This window comes from Eurosta solidaginis, chromosome 5, assembly GCF_040869045.1.
Source record: "Eurosta solidaginis isolate ZX-2024a chromosome 5, ASM4086904v1, whole genome shotgun sequence".
Taxonomy (NCBI): Eukaryota; Metazoa; Arthropoda; class Insecta; order Diptera; family Tephritidae; genus Eurosta; species Eurosta solidaginis.
Genome location: NC_090323.1, coordinates 184,256,829 through 184,274,587, shown reverse-complemented (window position 1 = coordinate 184,274,587; position 17,759 = coordinate 184,256,829). Strand labels below are relative to the sequence as shown.

General features: G+C 34.3%; 1 protein-coding gene across 1 annotated transcript in view; it reads right to left on the bottom strand.

Annotated features, from left to right (window-relative positions):
• Positions 1-4,746: 4,746 nt before the first annotated feature.
• Positions 4,747-17,759, bottom strand: part of Msr-110 — an 88,228-nt gene continuing 75,215 nt past the window's right edge. The window contains exons 4-6 of the mRNA XM_067786572.1: positions 8,346-8,620; positions 7,038-8,260; positions 4,747-5,426 (exon numbers count right to left, since the gene is read on the bottom strand). Coding sequence (XP_067642673.1) covers positions 5,404-5,426; positions 7,038-8,260; positions 8,346-8,620 — 1,521 coding nt within the window. The 3' untranslated portion in view covers positions 4,747-5,403. The remainder of the gene's footprint in view (positions 5,427-7,037; positions 8,261-8,345; positions 8,621-17,759) is intronic.

Here is a 17,759-nt window from a genome sequence, read left to right as displayed (position 1 = left end):
AAATGGATACCACCTTTGATATTATTGCTAGTAGTCAGTTGTCAGATTTTGACGTAAACGGCAATGCCACAAAAAGTTGTTCGACAGGTTGAGTTGTTGAGTTGCAAAATTTCAACTGAAACGAGTTGAGTTGTAAACCGTAATAGGGGCATAAACACTAGATATCAAACCTCTCACAAAGTCCCTCTTTTCTGATGATGGCCACGGCGAACGTTTTAATGTCGTAGCTGGAATTGCCGGTATGCTGCCCGCCTGAGATTCAAGGGTTTGCTTGAGCATAATATATAGTTTTAAAGCTACTCAGCTTAGCCAAAATAGTTATCAAACTCACTTATGCGAGGCAAATACAAATGATGCAAATGACCTAGAAAATTCGTGATGGTCATATCAAATAGTTCCCGAGATAGACGGGCAGGTAAATTGTTTGCGCTACATTCCGTAACCTACGGATCTAATTTCGGCAAAGGTCTGTCTAATCCTGGAATTAGCTTCACGATGGGAGAATCTACACGTCCTAATAAAATCACCGTAAGATCTACATTCTTAGGATTGAAGAATCGGATATTGCAGTGAAGGGGGCCATGAAGAAGACTATAAATGTAATCATATATATTATTTCTAATTGCTGTTTTTATGTACGGGTCCCTTTTTCGCTCTTATTTGGAATCCAAATCCATGAATAGAGTTTTGTTTGTAAAGATGGAGATTCGGCCTATTAGCGAGATTTGGGCAATTTTGGTCGTAGTGCTTTTGTTAAGCTATATTTTATTAAAATAATTTGCTAAAAATAAACGATTGTGAGCACACAAAGAAATCTATTTGTACTATGGCACTATTGTGAATATTTGCACTGTATTACCGGCAGTTGCTATTGTACGCTAGATGGCAGCGTAAGCTGTTAATTGAGTTAAGTTAATAGAACAGCTGACTTCTGTTGATATTTGATAAGAGACTTTTATATTGGTTGCGCAAGATGCGTACGGGTCAGGCTCGTACTCCTATATTGCTAATAGAAAATGCTCGCAATGTGGTTTGAATTCGAAATCAAAACAAGATAGCCTATACATTTTTTGTGATTGTAGCAGCATAAGTGTGACAAGAAAAAATTTAAATTTAGGTACATTCGATTATTGAATAGAAAAACAAAAGCGTTTAAACAGCAATATATCGTCACTCTGATGTTTGGGAATGTACCTAGCCTTTTGTAGTAATATAGGAGTGTTACATATATGACGAAGGCATTGTTAACCAGTATTAAAAGAGAAAATGAAATTAAACGGATAATTACTCTTGGCAGCAAGGGCTACTTTGGGCGGGGATGCATCGTGCGGGTGATTTTTTCGTTACTTCGAAGTGAGCTACAAAGTTCAAATCTAACTCACAATTCGAAACCCGGCGGCAATGCAATATAAGAAAAAAAGTACGCTAGATGGCGCAAGTAACACAATCTTTTAAAAAAACCCTACGAAATTGGGAATCTCTATCGGATAAAGATAGTGTAGAAACTTGCATGTAATTCTGTATTTTGGGATTATTTTAATGTACCTGAGCTAGATATTTGAAGTGCTTTCGAATGGCTATAATTTGGGTTTTGATAAAAGATACCGTTTCAAACGGTTACAGTTCGATTATTTTAGAAGAATAAAAGGATTTGAAACGGTAACGTTTTCAAGGTTAAGGTCACATTTTCGATTCCAAATTTGTAAATTAAAGCGGCATTACACGTTTACAGCTACTGTTGTGGTTTCGGTTCTAAAACTGTCACGGCATAAATTATGTTTTTGAAAAATTTAAAGGATTTTCAACGATCACAACTGCAAGGATTGAAAATAAAATGATTTTAAACGGGCGGTTTCGGTTTTTAAAATTAAACAATTTCAAATATTATGATATTGGAAAATTAAACGACGAAGTGGTTACGTTTCTGGTAAGAATTTCTGTTTTGCAAACGGGAACAGTGATGAACGGCTATGAAAAATGAAACTCTTTTGAAAGATCAAGGGTTCGGTTTGAAAAATTTTACTTATTTGATTATTATTACACAGTGCTACAAAAAAAAATATCTCAAGCACTTTTGTAGCGACCTAGTGTTCGTCGTAGTTCTCGATGAGTAGATCAAGATACCGTGTTTAAACATTTTCCAACACCCCGAAATCTTCAAGATATTGTTGAAAAGCTGTTTTTTTGTACCTCGCGCATTCAAAAGTTCGTTACTCCGTCATTTTTCCATCGATTTTTGATTGCTTAATAGTTTTGAAAAGCTGAAAGATAGGGCTTCATATATATATTTGTCTACACTTTTTATAGCAAATTTTTGAGATTTTTTAAAAGTTATCTAAAATTTTCTCGCTGTTTTTAATTTTTTAAAGTTTGACGGCTTTTTAATGTATCATTTCTTTAATGAATTATTTTTTTTCTTAAAGAGATTGAGAGAATGTTCTATCTCGAGTAAAAAAGTACTGGTTGATCAAATTTGGATGAGAATTGTTGAAATGACTGCACTTTTTGTGAACAAGAAAATTCTGCTCTCATCGTAGAATCGATATCGCGCCATGTCAGGATTGAATGTATGATTTCAGTTTATCGTCGCCGTTGTTTTGAGCATTCTCTATGCCTCGTTTAACCTTTTTTGTATGATTTAATTATGAAACAAAGATAAATAGATCAGACCAGCTTATTATTTATAAAATTAGATAAATTAACTGATCGGATAAATACGAAAAAAATTATTTACTTTTATCATCAAATCATGTGTTAGGAAAAATTGATATGACCACGGTTTTGACAACTGTTTTTCTTGTTTGTGGAAATGAGATACACAGTGCTTTAATTGCTCTCCGAGACATTTGCCTCTTTGCCTCTGTAAGATAAATGACAAGACGAAACTTAGGATACTGTCATTTTGGTAGAATCAAATAAGTCAGTGGTTGTACGTGTTTCTACAAGGTACCTTTTTAACAATGTGTGATAAGCGTAATAAGTTTGGTTACGTCTGCGGGTTATTCGTTGATACGCAACATCGTGTACAATTAAAAACCAATGCAGCTCTCACAGAAGCTTTCACATCTTTCTTTAATCGCGTGTATAGTGAAATGTTTGGTATGAACCAGAGTATGCTTGTGTGAAGTGCTCCGGCGCACTCAAAAAATGGAAAATATATACACACGAAAAAAAATATTTTCATGACATTCACTTTCTCATTATTGTCAACTTTACAGGTATTTTTGTTGGGCCACAAATACGAAAAATTTTTTCTGATACGGAATTTTTTCAAAAAATTGAATAACGTAGAGCAAAGAGCATGGGCGAGTTTTATTTCTCTATGCAACAATTTTTTGGGGAATAACAGAAGCGCCAACTACGCAGAAATAGTGAATGAGTTTCTACAGGCTTATGGGCAGATGGGGTGCAGAATGTCAATCAAGGTCCATTTTATGCATTCACATTTAGATTTCTTCCCTGAAAATCTTGGACAATTCAGTGACGAACAGGTAGAACGGTTCCATCAGGAACTATTAGAGATCGAAAAACGCTTTGTCGGAAAAAGTCAGATCAGAATGCTGGCAAATTATTGCTGGTCTCTAAAACGCGATACTGACGATGTGGCTTATAAACGTAGAAGATCTAGCAAACATTTTTAACAGCTATCGAAATACGAAGTTTTTTTTGTATTAAGTACATAAAATAAAACAAAATTTTATGTAAATATATTTGCAACTATTTATTTCTTTATTTTTTCTCTCCAACGTAGGAGCGAAATAAAATTACTCGAGAGATGATATAGATGAATAAAAAATATCGAAATTGTTTAAATAATTAAAGTCAAGAATTGGAATTATGTTATAACAAAAAATAATTGGTGGAATAAAAGAAACGATAAGAATGCTCAATACGTTGGTAGCGATATACCGAAATCATAGAATTAATCCTGACCCGACGCGGTATCGATTGTACAATGAGAGCAGAATTTTCTTGTTCACAAAAAGTCTTGTTATTTAAAGAATTCTCAACCGAATTTGATCAACCAGCACTTTTTTTTTACTCGAGATAGAATATTCTCTCAATCTCTTTAAGAAAAAAATTTTTCATTAAAGAAATGATACATTAAAAAGCCGTCAAACTTTGAAAAATTAAAAAAAAACGAGAAAATTTTAGATAACTTTTAAAAAATCTCAAAAATTTGCTATTAAAAGTATAGACAAATATATATATTTTTGAAGCCCTATCTTTCAGAATTCCAAAAATGTTAAGCAATCAAAAATTGATTGAATAATGACGGAGTAACGAATTTTTGAATGCGCGAGGTACAAGAAAAACAGTTTTTTAACAATAACTTGAAAATGTCGGGTTAAACACGGCATCTTGATCTACTCATCAAGACCTACAACGGACACTAGGTCGCTATTAAAGTGCAAAATCAGTGTAGCACAGTGTTATCAGACCTCAATGTACTGGAACCTTTATTTAGATTACTTATTTGATAGTTATGGGTTTGAAAATTAAAGTGTTTTGTTTCGAAAAAGGAAATTGTTTAAAAGCATTAAGGTTTCCGGTACAATTCTTGCAAACAACCAACAAAAAATTATCTCCTCTGATTATCAATGGACGGCCAGACACTGGTTTACACGTATCAGTGTCAATGCCACCTAAACCTAACCTCACATAACCTCAATGTCACCTGAAATCAACCTCACGTAAGCTCAAATTTATAACGCCCAAATAAAATATATAAATAAAACGCAACTATATTAAAAATAGTTAATTTATTTACAAATTTTCGAATTTGATTTCTTAAAATGTTTATCAAATATCTAATTTTATAATAATTAAAATAACAAAATAATAATAAAAAGCCGCTGACAATTTACAGATTACAGATTGGAAGGAGCCCAAGTACGGCTTCAATTAAAATTTTTTTTGTAAACACAAACAATACGATACAATACATATAGATAGTACATAAGTAGTATATATTTACTTGTAGTACATGCAGATGATGGAATACTTAGTACGCATCAAATTACAAACATAAATTCAGATCCAATATACATATCTGTATACGTATGTATATGTTAAAAGATATAGCATCGGAAAATATAAAACCAGACTCGCTAAGTTTTCATATTTCTTTCTTACTTTTGTCGGAAAATGTGTTAAGTTGGATCCAAACTGATCGTCGTAAAATATTAAAAAAAATTATGTACTTGTTTTTCACTATGCGGAAAAAAAGGAAAAATGCATAACATATTTTTAGCGTTAGCAGCTGCTTTCGAACGCACAAGCGAACTAACAAATTGACGGATACGCGCAGACTTCAAAGGAAGTGTGTGGGATTGGCACTTCTATTATTTAACACTCAAATATCATCCACACCGAAAGCAGCAGCAATCACAGGCTCTCTATTTAAACGGAACGTGGCTGTACAACTGCAAGCGGGGAGAGAGAGAAGATAATGTAAAGTTATTAAAATAAAGTTTAAGCTATTACACCAGAAAAAAGTAATATTCTGGGTATTGGACCAATCAATTTTTTTTAGAGATTTACCCATGAATAAATAAGACATTTCTATGTTTTTCGAACATATAGATAAGTAATAAAGTATGGATAAGTACATAATGACTTTCGAAATTCGAAATTGGACCCTTCGTAACAAATTTTATTTATTTATTGTTTTTAAAAAATTTAAAAAGTTAATATATCGACGTGGTCTGCCTACTTTTCTTATTTGAATAACAAATATAAATTATTTTTTTTTCAAGCTTATATATGTATATAATGCTCAAGAGGCAGATCTTCGAAAATATTAAAAGCGATAAAAAAAAAACACGACTACACAAAATAAAAGTTGGCGAATCTGGTAGTGTGACACAAAAATTCCAGGCATTTTGAAGCACTTAATCTTAATCTAACAGAATCGGCCTAAAAGCATCCCATTTCGACTCTAACCTAAAAAAAAAAACGCTGAATCACTCAAATCGTTTAATGATGTTAGGGTCGTACCAGAGCCAGTTAGGCAGATTCTGACAGATTTTATAATGCTACATATGTACGCATACGTATTTTGATATGCTGAGCCCGAAACTGTCAGCAGAATCGGACTCACAGTCGTGTTTCAGCTCAAACCATAGTGGGACCAACTAGGCCAATTCTGATAGGTTATTCAGATTGCATCCCCAGATCCGACAGCACTTGTTTGAGTAGCTATGTAATCGCTTTTAATTTTTTCGAAGGAGAAAAAACTCATATGAATTTTGTATAGGAAACTATGCAAACCAATAAAATATTTTCGAAAAAACTCGAAAGCTTTTCGAAAACTCCGATCATTTTATTTGAAATTCTCTAAATTTTTTTTAATATGCAGTTTTGCCGCCCAATCAATTTTTTTCAGATTTGCTTAAAAAAAATATATCGCTTTGGAGGAAAATCTTAGACCGAATTCGGAAAAAAAAATTCGGAATTCACTGCGAATTTCGAGATAACCATAACTTGATCTTTGTTATACTAAAAGTGATTGGGCTACAAATATGCATATTTAAACAAATTCACGGAGCTTCAAATACAAAATTCGAAATTTTCTCGAATTTTCAAATTTTTCCAACACGTATTCGTGATTGGCTTGCATAGTGTCATTTACAAAGTTCACAGAAGTTTTACCTTAAAATATCAAAAAATAAAAAAGAATTTAATTCAAGAAATTTTATAAAAATTACAACTGCTATTTTTCTGTTCGCTGCTGTATATAGCTTAAAATTGTTTCGAAGATATGCGTTTTAAAGCTTGAAAAGAAATAATTGTATATCATTCGAATAAATAAAAAATGCAGACCATTCTTATTTACTTTAATACAATAAATAAATAAAATATATTAAAAGGGGTCAAATTTCGAACATCGAAAGCCAAGGTCTATGGCTTGGGGTAGCTAACTTCGAAAAACGTGGATATTTCTATTCAGCTTGTGGATTAACCCTCTAAGGAATTGGTTTGGTCCAATATCCAACCGTGTGATGCAGCGTGTTATGATAACGTCAATAACTTACAATGCGGTCTCTCCGACTCGGGGGAAGCGCCCATCTCATTGCCCTCATTATGTGTCTGCAAAATTGGGACTGGAATGCGTACGGGCTGTGCTAGACTACGTCCAAAATTGCCACGTCCAAATTCCATCAATGGTGAATGATTTGGCAATGGTGGTGTCATGGTGTCACGTGGTTGCTCTGGCAATGGTTGCAGAATTAAACGTTGTGGTGGCGCATGCTCCATACGCATAGCTTCCTCAGGAGCAATTGCGGGTTGTTGTGGTTGCGCTAATTGAGGAAGTTGTTGTGGGCGTTGTTGCTGTTGTTCTTGTTGTTGTTGTTGCTGTTGACGACGCGCTGCCTGCTCCTGCTCACTGGACATTTGCACATCAGCCGAATTATCATCGGCCTCTTCGCTATCACGGCTATTGTTGCTATTATTTTCTGCTGATTCGGCAGCTTCTTCGGCAGCCAAACGACGCAACTCATCTGTGATACGATCTTCAGCCATACGTTGTATATTACGCAAATCATCAGCTGTTATACCGGCACGTTGCAGAGCGACACCCAAAGGCAAACGCTGGATTTGGAATTGTGGCAACTCTTGACGTTGTGATGGTATTTGTACTGGTACATCTTCGGCCATATGAATTTCACGAATCGGTATTTGCTGTACATGTATACGTACAGTTTGTGGCACGAACATATTTTGATGTTGAGGCGCACGTTGTTCGGCATCCGGACGTGGCGCTTGCATGACTTGTGGTGGCATTGGCGGACGCATGGGCAAATGTTGGAATGGTGGTGGCATTTGACGTATAAAAGGTTGTTGAGGCTGTGGTCCTTGGTGAGATTCTTGTGGCATGGCGGACATAGCAGACATGGCGGGCATTGGTGACATAGGTGGCATCATGCGTTGTGGCATATGTGTGAGCGGGAAACGTTGTGGGATTTGTCCGAATGGTATGGGAATACGTTGGTATGGTATGAACATAGGACGATTTGATTCGATCTCCTCATCATTGTCATCATCTTCTTCGCGATTGTTGTTACGCGCTGATTGTTTTTCTTGTTCTTTGTTTTCATTGCCACCCTCACAATAGATTGATATACGTTCACCGGTGATGCGTGCTTTCTTGGGATCAGTGGTTAAATTGACGCCGAATGGTAAGGCGACAGTCTTGGAAGGTGAGTCCACTATTTCTTCGGCATGTTTGCGCTCAACAACACAGTTCATACGTGATCTAGAATGATTTGAGGAAGAGAGAAGAAAGAATGTAATAGAGTTCTAATACTTTGAGGTGAAAGTGAGCTCACATGGATACTCACTTTTTGTTATTTTGCAATAAAGCAGCAGCCAAATCGCTCAAGTCCAATTCAAGTGGTACTTTGCCTGGGAATTTGACTTCCTCAGCATCATCAATGTCCGAGTACGAATTGTCACTATCACTGGAGTCACTGTCAACGGTGGCGCTGGCTTGCGTGGGTGCAGCTTGCTTTTTCTTGATTTCAACCTTTTTCACAGTTACATCTTTATCCAGGTTCTGTAGGTCAGCTTCATCGCTAGTTTCCTTGCCCAAAAGTGCTTCGGCACGTGGAAGTTCCTGAAAATAGAAAAATAATGGAATTTAGTTTTCTAGACTTTTAAGCGAATTTAATAAATTCTAATTAAATTAAGCAATAATTATATAAACATTAATTTCTTATAGCTAAGGTTTCAGATAAACAATGTTCGTGCGTTTTGTACCCAAAGGTGATTTTTGGTAGAGTAGTGGCCGCCGTGGTGTGATGGTAGCGTGTCCGCCTACCACGCCGAAAATCCTGGTTTCAGGCCTCAGACAAAGCAACAGCAAAATTTTAGAAACAAGCTTTTTGAAATAGAAGAAGAGTTTTCTATGCGGGGTCGCCCCTCAGCAGTGTTTGGCAAGCACTCCGATTGCCTTGCAGATGCCGTCCCGAGGCGGCATTAAACAAGTAGGTCCCGCCCCGCCAATTTGTTAAAAGGAGCACGACGCAAATTTGAAGAGAAGCTCGGCCTAAAAGCTCTTCGCATGTTATCGCGCCTTACATTTTTTTTAGTTGAGAAGATAAAGCATGCCATATATATTATTTCTAATTGCTATTTTTATGTACGGGTCCCTTTTCGCTCTTATTTGGAATCCAAATCTATAAATAGAGTTTTGGTTGTAAAGATGGAGATTGGAGCTGTTAGCGAGCTTTGGGCAATTTTGGTCGTTGTGCTTTTGTTAAGCTATATTTTATTAAAATAATTTGTTAAAAATAAACAATTGTGAGCACACAAGGAAATCTATTTGTACTATGGCACTGAATACTTGCACTGCATTACCTGCAGTTGCTACCATACGCCAGATGGCAGCGCAAGTTGTAAGTTTTAATTGATTGATAGAACCGCTGATTTCTGTTGATATTTGATAAGAGACTTTTATATTGCTTGCGAAAGATGCGCACGGGTCCGGTTCGTATGTATGTATTTCTCATATCCAGACGAAGTTTGGGAAAATCTCGTGATGTTGTTTTTGTTATAACAGTGCTTCGCTCCATTCAATGGACACGACCACTCAGAAATTGTCATCAAAGACTTCTAACGGGAGTCCAAGGAAACTGGCAGTTTCAACAAGGGCGGACCATAGGCAGATTGGTCGTAGAGGCGTAGGTTTCACGTTACAATTTAATAGATTAATATTTTTGTATCGATTGTGTATCGATTTATTCCTAAGAATTACTCTGACAATATCGGGTACCCAAAATATCGAAGTCGTGTTTTAGCTGACCAATGGTAACACAAAACTGAGCATAACATAACATCACAAAATATAACGGTAATAGCTCTGGTATTGTACCCTTGCTTAAAGCCCATGAAACTGGGCAGTTCGAGAAGGTTTTGTCGAAATGTTGTCCTTTGTGAAAAATCAAGAGACCGTGTAATGAGTTTAAGTCCCTGTTCGAATTCTTACAATTTCTTGTTTGCACCCTAACACATTTCTAGTTGTTGTGGTTTGCGAGATTATCGACCCAATGACCGCCTAGTTGCTAATACACAAGTTTACGCGACTGCAGTTTACGCAGTTTTTTCAAGTATCTCTGATAGTTTGTAGGGTCTTGTTCCATTAGTTTGGTTCTATTTTCGTATCTTGCATCATATCATTCGATATTTCGGCATCCTTGCCCCATCAATCTCAATCGATGCATGGCTTACGTAATTTTTAGAAAAAAATAAAATAAAAAATTTGTCTTTAAAATAGAAGGTTGTGAATACTAAATCTAAGAATTAATCGGAAAAAAATTTTAAATAGCTACCCACTTCGTTGAGCGGACACCTTTCTTGTCGGCTGACGCTGAGTGTCCGCCCAAGGAAGGTTTTACTGTACATACAACCAATGCAATTCGGTCAAACAATATATGATGTTATCACAACATATGCACATCCATCGTAGGGTTAATACAAATGCAATATGCTCTACTGCTTGTCAGGGCCGAATTAACAAGTAGGCAGAATAGGTAGTTGCCTGGGGCCCCCGAAAAATTAAAAAGACTTTTAAAATTTTCTTACAAACATTAAATTGTAGAGAGTGAAAGAAAAATATAATCAGAACTGAAAATAATTGTTACTCCATTAAATAAAACTCAATTGACCGAATTCAAAAGACGACGACCGACGAACTAGACAAGGTTCCTAAAAAGGACATTTCCGACTCATTTGAAAAATTTTATATGCTATGCGTTCAGTGAGTAAGTCATTGCAAAGTGAAAAAGCAGATTTGAAAACGTGTGCTTTTTTGTATGGATCGATGGAAGAGAGTTTAGTTTCAATCCGTGAAAAGTTCACGTTGATTTCGAGGAAAAAACAAAGCAATTATTACCTGGTGTAGGTTATACAGAAATCGTAAAACGTACTCGTCGTAGAAAAAAACAACCTATTGACGGAAATGCGCCTGAAGTAGATTTTTCGCCTCGCGATAATTTTAGGACAAAAGGTTTCCTCGAAATCATCGACAATCTTCACAGTGAAATCAAACGACGTGCGAAAGTGTATATGGAAGTTTCAGAGAGATTTACATTTCTCACCAACTTTTCTCTAAGTGATGGAGACCTCCACGAAGCTATAAATAACTTAGTTATTTTTTATTCTAGAGACTTGAAAGAATTTTTCATTGAAATGAAACAATTCCAAAGTTACGTGAACTCCAGATACACTGATGCACAAAAAACTCATAGTCATTTGTATAAGATTCTAATGGAAGATCAATTAGCCAATGTATTTCCTAGCACAAAAATAGCTCTTCGGATTTTTTTAACATTAATGATCACAAATTATTCTGCCGAACGATCATTCTCGTAATAAAAAGGAATCAAAGCTGCTGAAAGAGCTACAACGCGACAAGACCGACTCGAGATGTGAGGTATACTTTGCATTGAGTCAGATTTATTGAACAAAATCGATATTGATGATATAATTGATGAATTTGCCGAAAACAAATGTAGAAAACGACATGTTTAAAATGTAGATAGTAATTTTATTGACATAATTACATTGTGACAATAAATTTTTTATGAAAGATATAAGTTTGTACTTTTTAATCGATAAAAGAAGGGAACGGACGTGAAAAAAAGGGCCACATTGAGGGCTAATGCGGCCCTGCCGCTTGTTATTTAACAACATTTTTTATCGCTTCACTAAATTTCAACATGATATTTTAGTCATGCCTTGTTTTTTATCGTGTTTTCTTTATTTGTATTTATGCATTCTTCCGCCTTGCATTGTGCCAACGAGGAAAGCAAAAAGTTTATTGACTTCTCATTTTGAATGTTCAACTGCCTGGCTATTTAACCATTTTTGTTTTAAGCCATATGGTTTTGGCTGATTGCTGCCATCCCTATATACTACCGTAAAATGCAACACTTACGTATGTGCATATGTACAAAAAAAAAAAGCTACCAACTAACTACAAAATTTGCTTCGTTTGTTTAATGCCGACTAATTCGAGTTGCAGCGCTTTGATGCGAGACTCTTCCCTATTTATGGAGTTTTGTTTTTTTAATTTTTGGTACCAGATATTATGCAATCTTACGTTCATTTAATACAAATTTTTCTTGTTTTGTAACCATGCATACACAGGTTATTGCGCTTTTTATGGTATATATGTAGCTATATACACAGTTAAGTTATAGTTAAAAATTATTTTTGTATTCATTTAATGGGCCCTGAAATGTTTAATTAATCACTGCTTTCCTTTTTGGCAAATATTTCATAATACTTAAATATATCATAATTTAAATAGCTAAACAAAAGTTAAAAACCTAATCAAAGCTTTCACAAAAATAATAAATAAAATTACATTTATACCAATTTCACACAGCGAGTTAATGCATTAATTAGCCAAGTTGTCTACATTAAAGCGTATATTTTTTGGGGCTGCTGACGGATGTTCGGTAATTTTATTTCATTTAAGTTAGTTAATGAAGCAAGTGGTCCTGTGTGAAAAGTGAAAAATCATTAGCTGTGTTTTTTTTACATCTATAGACGTTGACGCTTAAACTTTATATGGACTGCTAAGCGTCTAACTTTAAATACACCTCTGAAATTGCTGCGCATAAAGTTAGTACTACTAAATTTCAATACACATTATACTCAGATGTAACTGAAATATGGGTCTATGTTTCACCTCTACACTAATTCTATGTATCACCTCTTAAAATGGTGTGTGTCCACAATTCATCGCAACTGATTCAGCTATATGTTATACACAGACATACAACAGAGGTTTGTGTCTCCGCTTTTCGGTACACCCTGTGCTGTACCTAGTTGTTTAACCACTGCCGCTAGATGGGTCTCCTAAGCATTATCTAAGCGAGGATAAGCGTTTTTTTTACGCGCAAACTTAAACGTATACGCGTGTATAAAAAAACACGGCTATTATTCCATTAAAAAAATTGTGCCTTCATTAAGCCTCTGTGTGAAACTCGTATCATCCCCTTATTCATCAAATAGACAAAAGATTTATAAGGTCTTTTAAAATGACATTTCCATACGGTTTTCCAAGTAATTCAAACATAAAAAAAAGTTTTTTAAATTGTGGAACTTTTTGGAATAAAAATGTATATATAATTTACAAAAAATTATTATTATATTTTTGCAAAAAAATTCTCAAAATAAAAAGTTATCATTAAAACAAAATCGGAAAAAACAATGAAATAATTGTTTAACGTTCTTTAACTAAAAATACTCATTTAAAAACGTAGCCGCCGTATTGTGGAGGTAGCGTGCTCCGCTTACCATACCGAAGATCCTATGCAAACCAACATCGGGAAATTGAGAAAAAGTTTTTCTTAGCGGAGTCGCCGCTCGGCAGTGATTTGGCCAACACTCCAGGTGTATTTCTGCCATGAAAATCTGCTCATCTCCCTTGCAGCTGCTGTCCGGATTCGGCATTAAACATGTAGGTCGCATATCCCCAATTTGTTGGTAAAATTAAAAAGGTGCACGGCGCAAATTAGACGAAAAGTTTGGCCTAAATCTCCTCAGAGGTTAATCGCGCCAAGTATTTATTTTTAAAACTTTAAGAAACTTTTTTAGCGAAATTTTTAAGTTTTTTTCCTCTAAATTTGGACGGTGCCACACCCATTTTCCAAAATTTTGCTTACTTTTTTATATTGCGTTATAAAGTTAATCCACTCGCCAAGTTCTATTATTTTGCTTGTTTTTGTTAATGCATTGTACCATTTTTTTTTATTTTCGATATAGAAAAAGTGGGTGTGGTTATTACTTGATTTCGACCATTCTCAATTAAAATATGTATATTTTGAGTTCTGTAAACAGTAAAACTTTCTTCTGCGTTTTTGAAACTAGTTCGAAATAGGGTGTTATTCAATCGTTTTCTGAGATATGGTGTTTTCGAAACTGCATCCAAGATATGGTGATATTCCACTCAGCAGTTTCATCACTTAACCGGCGTCTAGTAACGGATTAATTTTTTACATTTTTCGAAATTTCTATACCGATTTTTCAATAATTTTCACAAGTTGTATATATAATCGCAAGTCAACCGCGTCAAATTTCAATATGGTATCATCAACGGCTTTTTGATTTTCGTCTTGAAAAACGGAGAAACGTTCAAATTTTAATTTTTTTAATGGGCAGTGCCACGCCCATTTACCAAACTTTTGTTTTTCATCACAAAACTAACTCACATATTAAGTTTTGTTACTTTACCCGTCTTTGGTAAAGAATAATCGCAGTTTTTTTGCGTCCAGATAAGACAGCATACTAAATTTCGTAAAGAAATTTCAATTTTTACTTAAGTTGTCCTGCAAGCGGATGGACGTGGCCTAGTCAAAATTTGTTCGATGCTGATAATCTATCTCAATTTTTATATCTATCTCAATTCTTTTAAGCCATTACGTACTACCGTTATCCAATCAAAGTTATAATACCGTTGTGTACAAGTACCCGCTGAGTATAAAAATCAGTTCAAAAAATGTACGAAATATTAAAAATGTTACCAAGGTGTTACAATTTTTTCTTTGCATTGTTATAATTGGTGCATTGTTATCGATTTGCTATCAAGAATTTATCGATTTCTTATCGAAAAATATCTACTTGGTGTCGAAAATTCGGAATTTTTAACAAAAAATTATCGAAGAGTTATCGATTTACGGAGCTGACTAGTTGTGCAAAATTAACTGCATATTTCCGAGACTATATAAATTTTTCGATATTTTCATTAAAACTGCTTGATAACCGTATTAACAAAAGGAAAGCTGTCAGTAATTGCATGACGGAAAAGTTATTCTACACCATTTCCTTGCTCATAAATAGTCTACCAGTATGCTTTGTGGCTAAACTAGTTGAACTTAATAGCAACGTACCACCATCGATTAAGACGGAAGTAATGTTACATAGAATAAATAAAAACATACACATATACCTACGGTCACACACTATACGTGTATATATAGTTATGTAAATAATTACACTGGATCACAAATTCCAATTTTTTTTCTGCACCAGAGACGACATTATGAAATTCCTATGTACAATCACCCCCTGATTTCGAAAATCAAGGTTATTTTTAATTCTATTGTAACGTTTTTGAGATATTTGTAAAAAACGGTTTTTTCAAAAAAAAAAAAAAAAAAAGAAAAAAAATTGGGTCCACTTTATCATATATATCTCAAGAACGAATTGAGCAATTCCAAAACGGTTTAAAGTTTTTAAAAGGCAATAAAATTTGCTATAAACTGTGCAAAGAACACTTTTTACTAGGCCCTGCAGATTCAAAGATAACGAACAATCATTACGGATTTCTTCCATTTTTTTTGTGAAAATATAAAAAAAGGTGTATTTTGCGAGGAAGAATCTCAAAAACTTTTTATTTTTTTGCAGATTTGTTTTTTTCTCTCTAAGCTCTGTTTTATTACAAAAAAAACAAGCTTTCATTCAACAAAATCGATGGACTTATACAAAAGTCATAAGCATTCTAGTAAATATATCCATTTAATACTTAAGTACCCTACTGGTACATATGTGTTAATATTCGCTAAATAACTGATATACGCATACTAACACATATGTACCAGTAGGGTACTTAAGTATTAAATGGATATATTGACTTGAATGCTTATAACTTTTATATTAGTCCATCGATTTTGTTGAATGAAAGCTTATTTTTTTTGTAATAAAACAGAGCTTAGAGAGAAAACAAAAAAAATCTGCAAAAACTAACTTACTGATATACGAATACTCACACATATGTACCAGTAGGGTACTTAAGTATTAAATGGGAATATTTACATGAATGCTTATAACTTTTGTATTAGTCCATCGATTTTGTTGAGTGAAAGCTTATTTTTTTAATAAAACAGAGCTTAGAGGGAAAAAAACAAATCTGCAAAAAAATAAAAAGTTTTCGAGATCCTTCCTCGCAAAATACAAATTTTTTTTAAAATTTCACAAAAAAATGGAAGAAATCCATAATGATTGTTCGTTATCTTTGAATCTGCAGGGCCTAGCAAAAAATGTAGAAAATTGTAACCTTTTAAAAGCTTCAAACCGTTTTGGAATTGCTCAATTCGTTCTTGCGATATGTATGATTAAGTGGACCCAATTTTTTTTTTGGAAAAAACCGTTATTCGTAAATATCTCAAAAACGTTACCATAGAAAATAACCTTGATTTTCGAAATCAGGGGGTGGTTTTACATAGGAATTTCATAATGGCGTCTCTGGTGCATTTTGGCTGTAAACCAGTGTTACTTATGACGTGATTGTAATTCGGTAGCAACTGAACTCAACAAAACATAAGACTTAAGAAACGAACTCGGCAGAACTTTAAGGTTTAATGAAAATATGTAGTGCAAATATCTAAAGCTCAATTAGTGTCAAAATAAGAAAAAGTGAAAAAAAACATATTTTAAATGGAAAAAAAGAAAGATATTTATACATTTTTAAATAAAAACAAATGCAAAAAATTTCAAAGGAAATTGCTTGAATTAAAATATCTACAACATGTATGTGTATACACACACATATATATACATGAATTTATGCAAGTTTAAACTAAGTTCAACTACCAATAAACCAGCTTACAGATTAACCCTAACCCACATAACTAATAATTTTTACAAAGCAAAAAAAAACGTAAATAAATGAATTAACTTGATTGCGAGTAATGATTACAAAAAGGAAATTAAGTACGCTAATGAACAAGCTAATTGTTGTAGAAGTTGAAAACAAAAAAGCAAAGTAATACCGGTGCTCGGCTTAAATTTAACTGGCGGCCTATTGACTGTTATAGAATGCTGAAGATTATTATTTTCTAGGTTGGGTACTTTGTTTTTGAAGTTTGTTAAAAATTATCAAGTAGTTCATCAGGGTGTGTAGCTTTAAGGCGATGCTTCCTTATCATAGAATCTGTCCTTCTTTCTTACTCTGCCGCTTCATCTCACGCTTGCTTCCTCATTTTTTCCCACCGAGAAGTGATATAACAGAACTTCGATTCCGATTCCGATATGTCGGAACCTTCGTTTGAATAACATTTTCGGTTTCGTCTGTTTTCAATCGAATGTATAACGAAAGTCGATCAGTAGAAAGTTTCAAAACAAAATAATAATATCAGCTTTAAGCACCGACTAAAGAGATCTATAATAGATTTATATAGGAACGAGTTTTCGTCATTCCGAGGTAAAATTTGATTTGAATACAAACCGGTTTCGGTGTGTTGCTATCTTCAGTGTAATTTTTCGCTCTTCGAGAACGGAAAATCGTTCCAACCAATTATCCACGCTGCCGGAAAATTAACAAAACAAAATGAGACATCTTAATATTATTTTATGTTTACTATTTAATTTTGACTATATTTGTGTAAATTGCACCCTGCTTCTATTACAGAGTTCGGTTTCGGTTCCGATTTCGTTAAAGCGAATTCATAAGTTCGGATTATTATTCCGATAGCCTCACTTTCGTTACATCTCTGTCACCCATTCCTCTTCTCTTCCTAATACTCTGTCTCTTCTTCTTCTCTTTCACCTTATTCTTCTGTTTTTTTCCACTCTTTCCCAACCTCTCTCTATTATTATCTCTACATCTAAGTTATCTCTTTCCTCTTATTTTTCTTATTTCTATTCACATTCCTCTCCACCTGCCTATGTGTCTTCCACTTTCTGTTCCTAGTCCTATTTCTATTCCATTCCGATTCCTATTTATTTCCTGTTCCTATTTTCAGTTC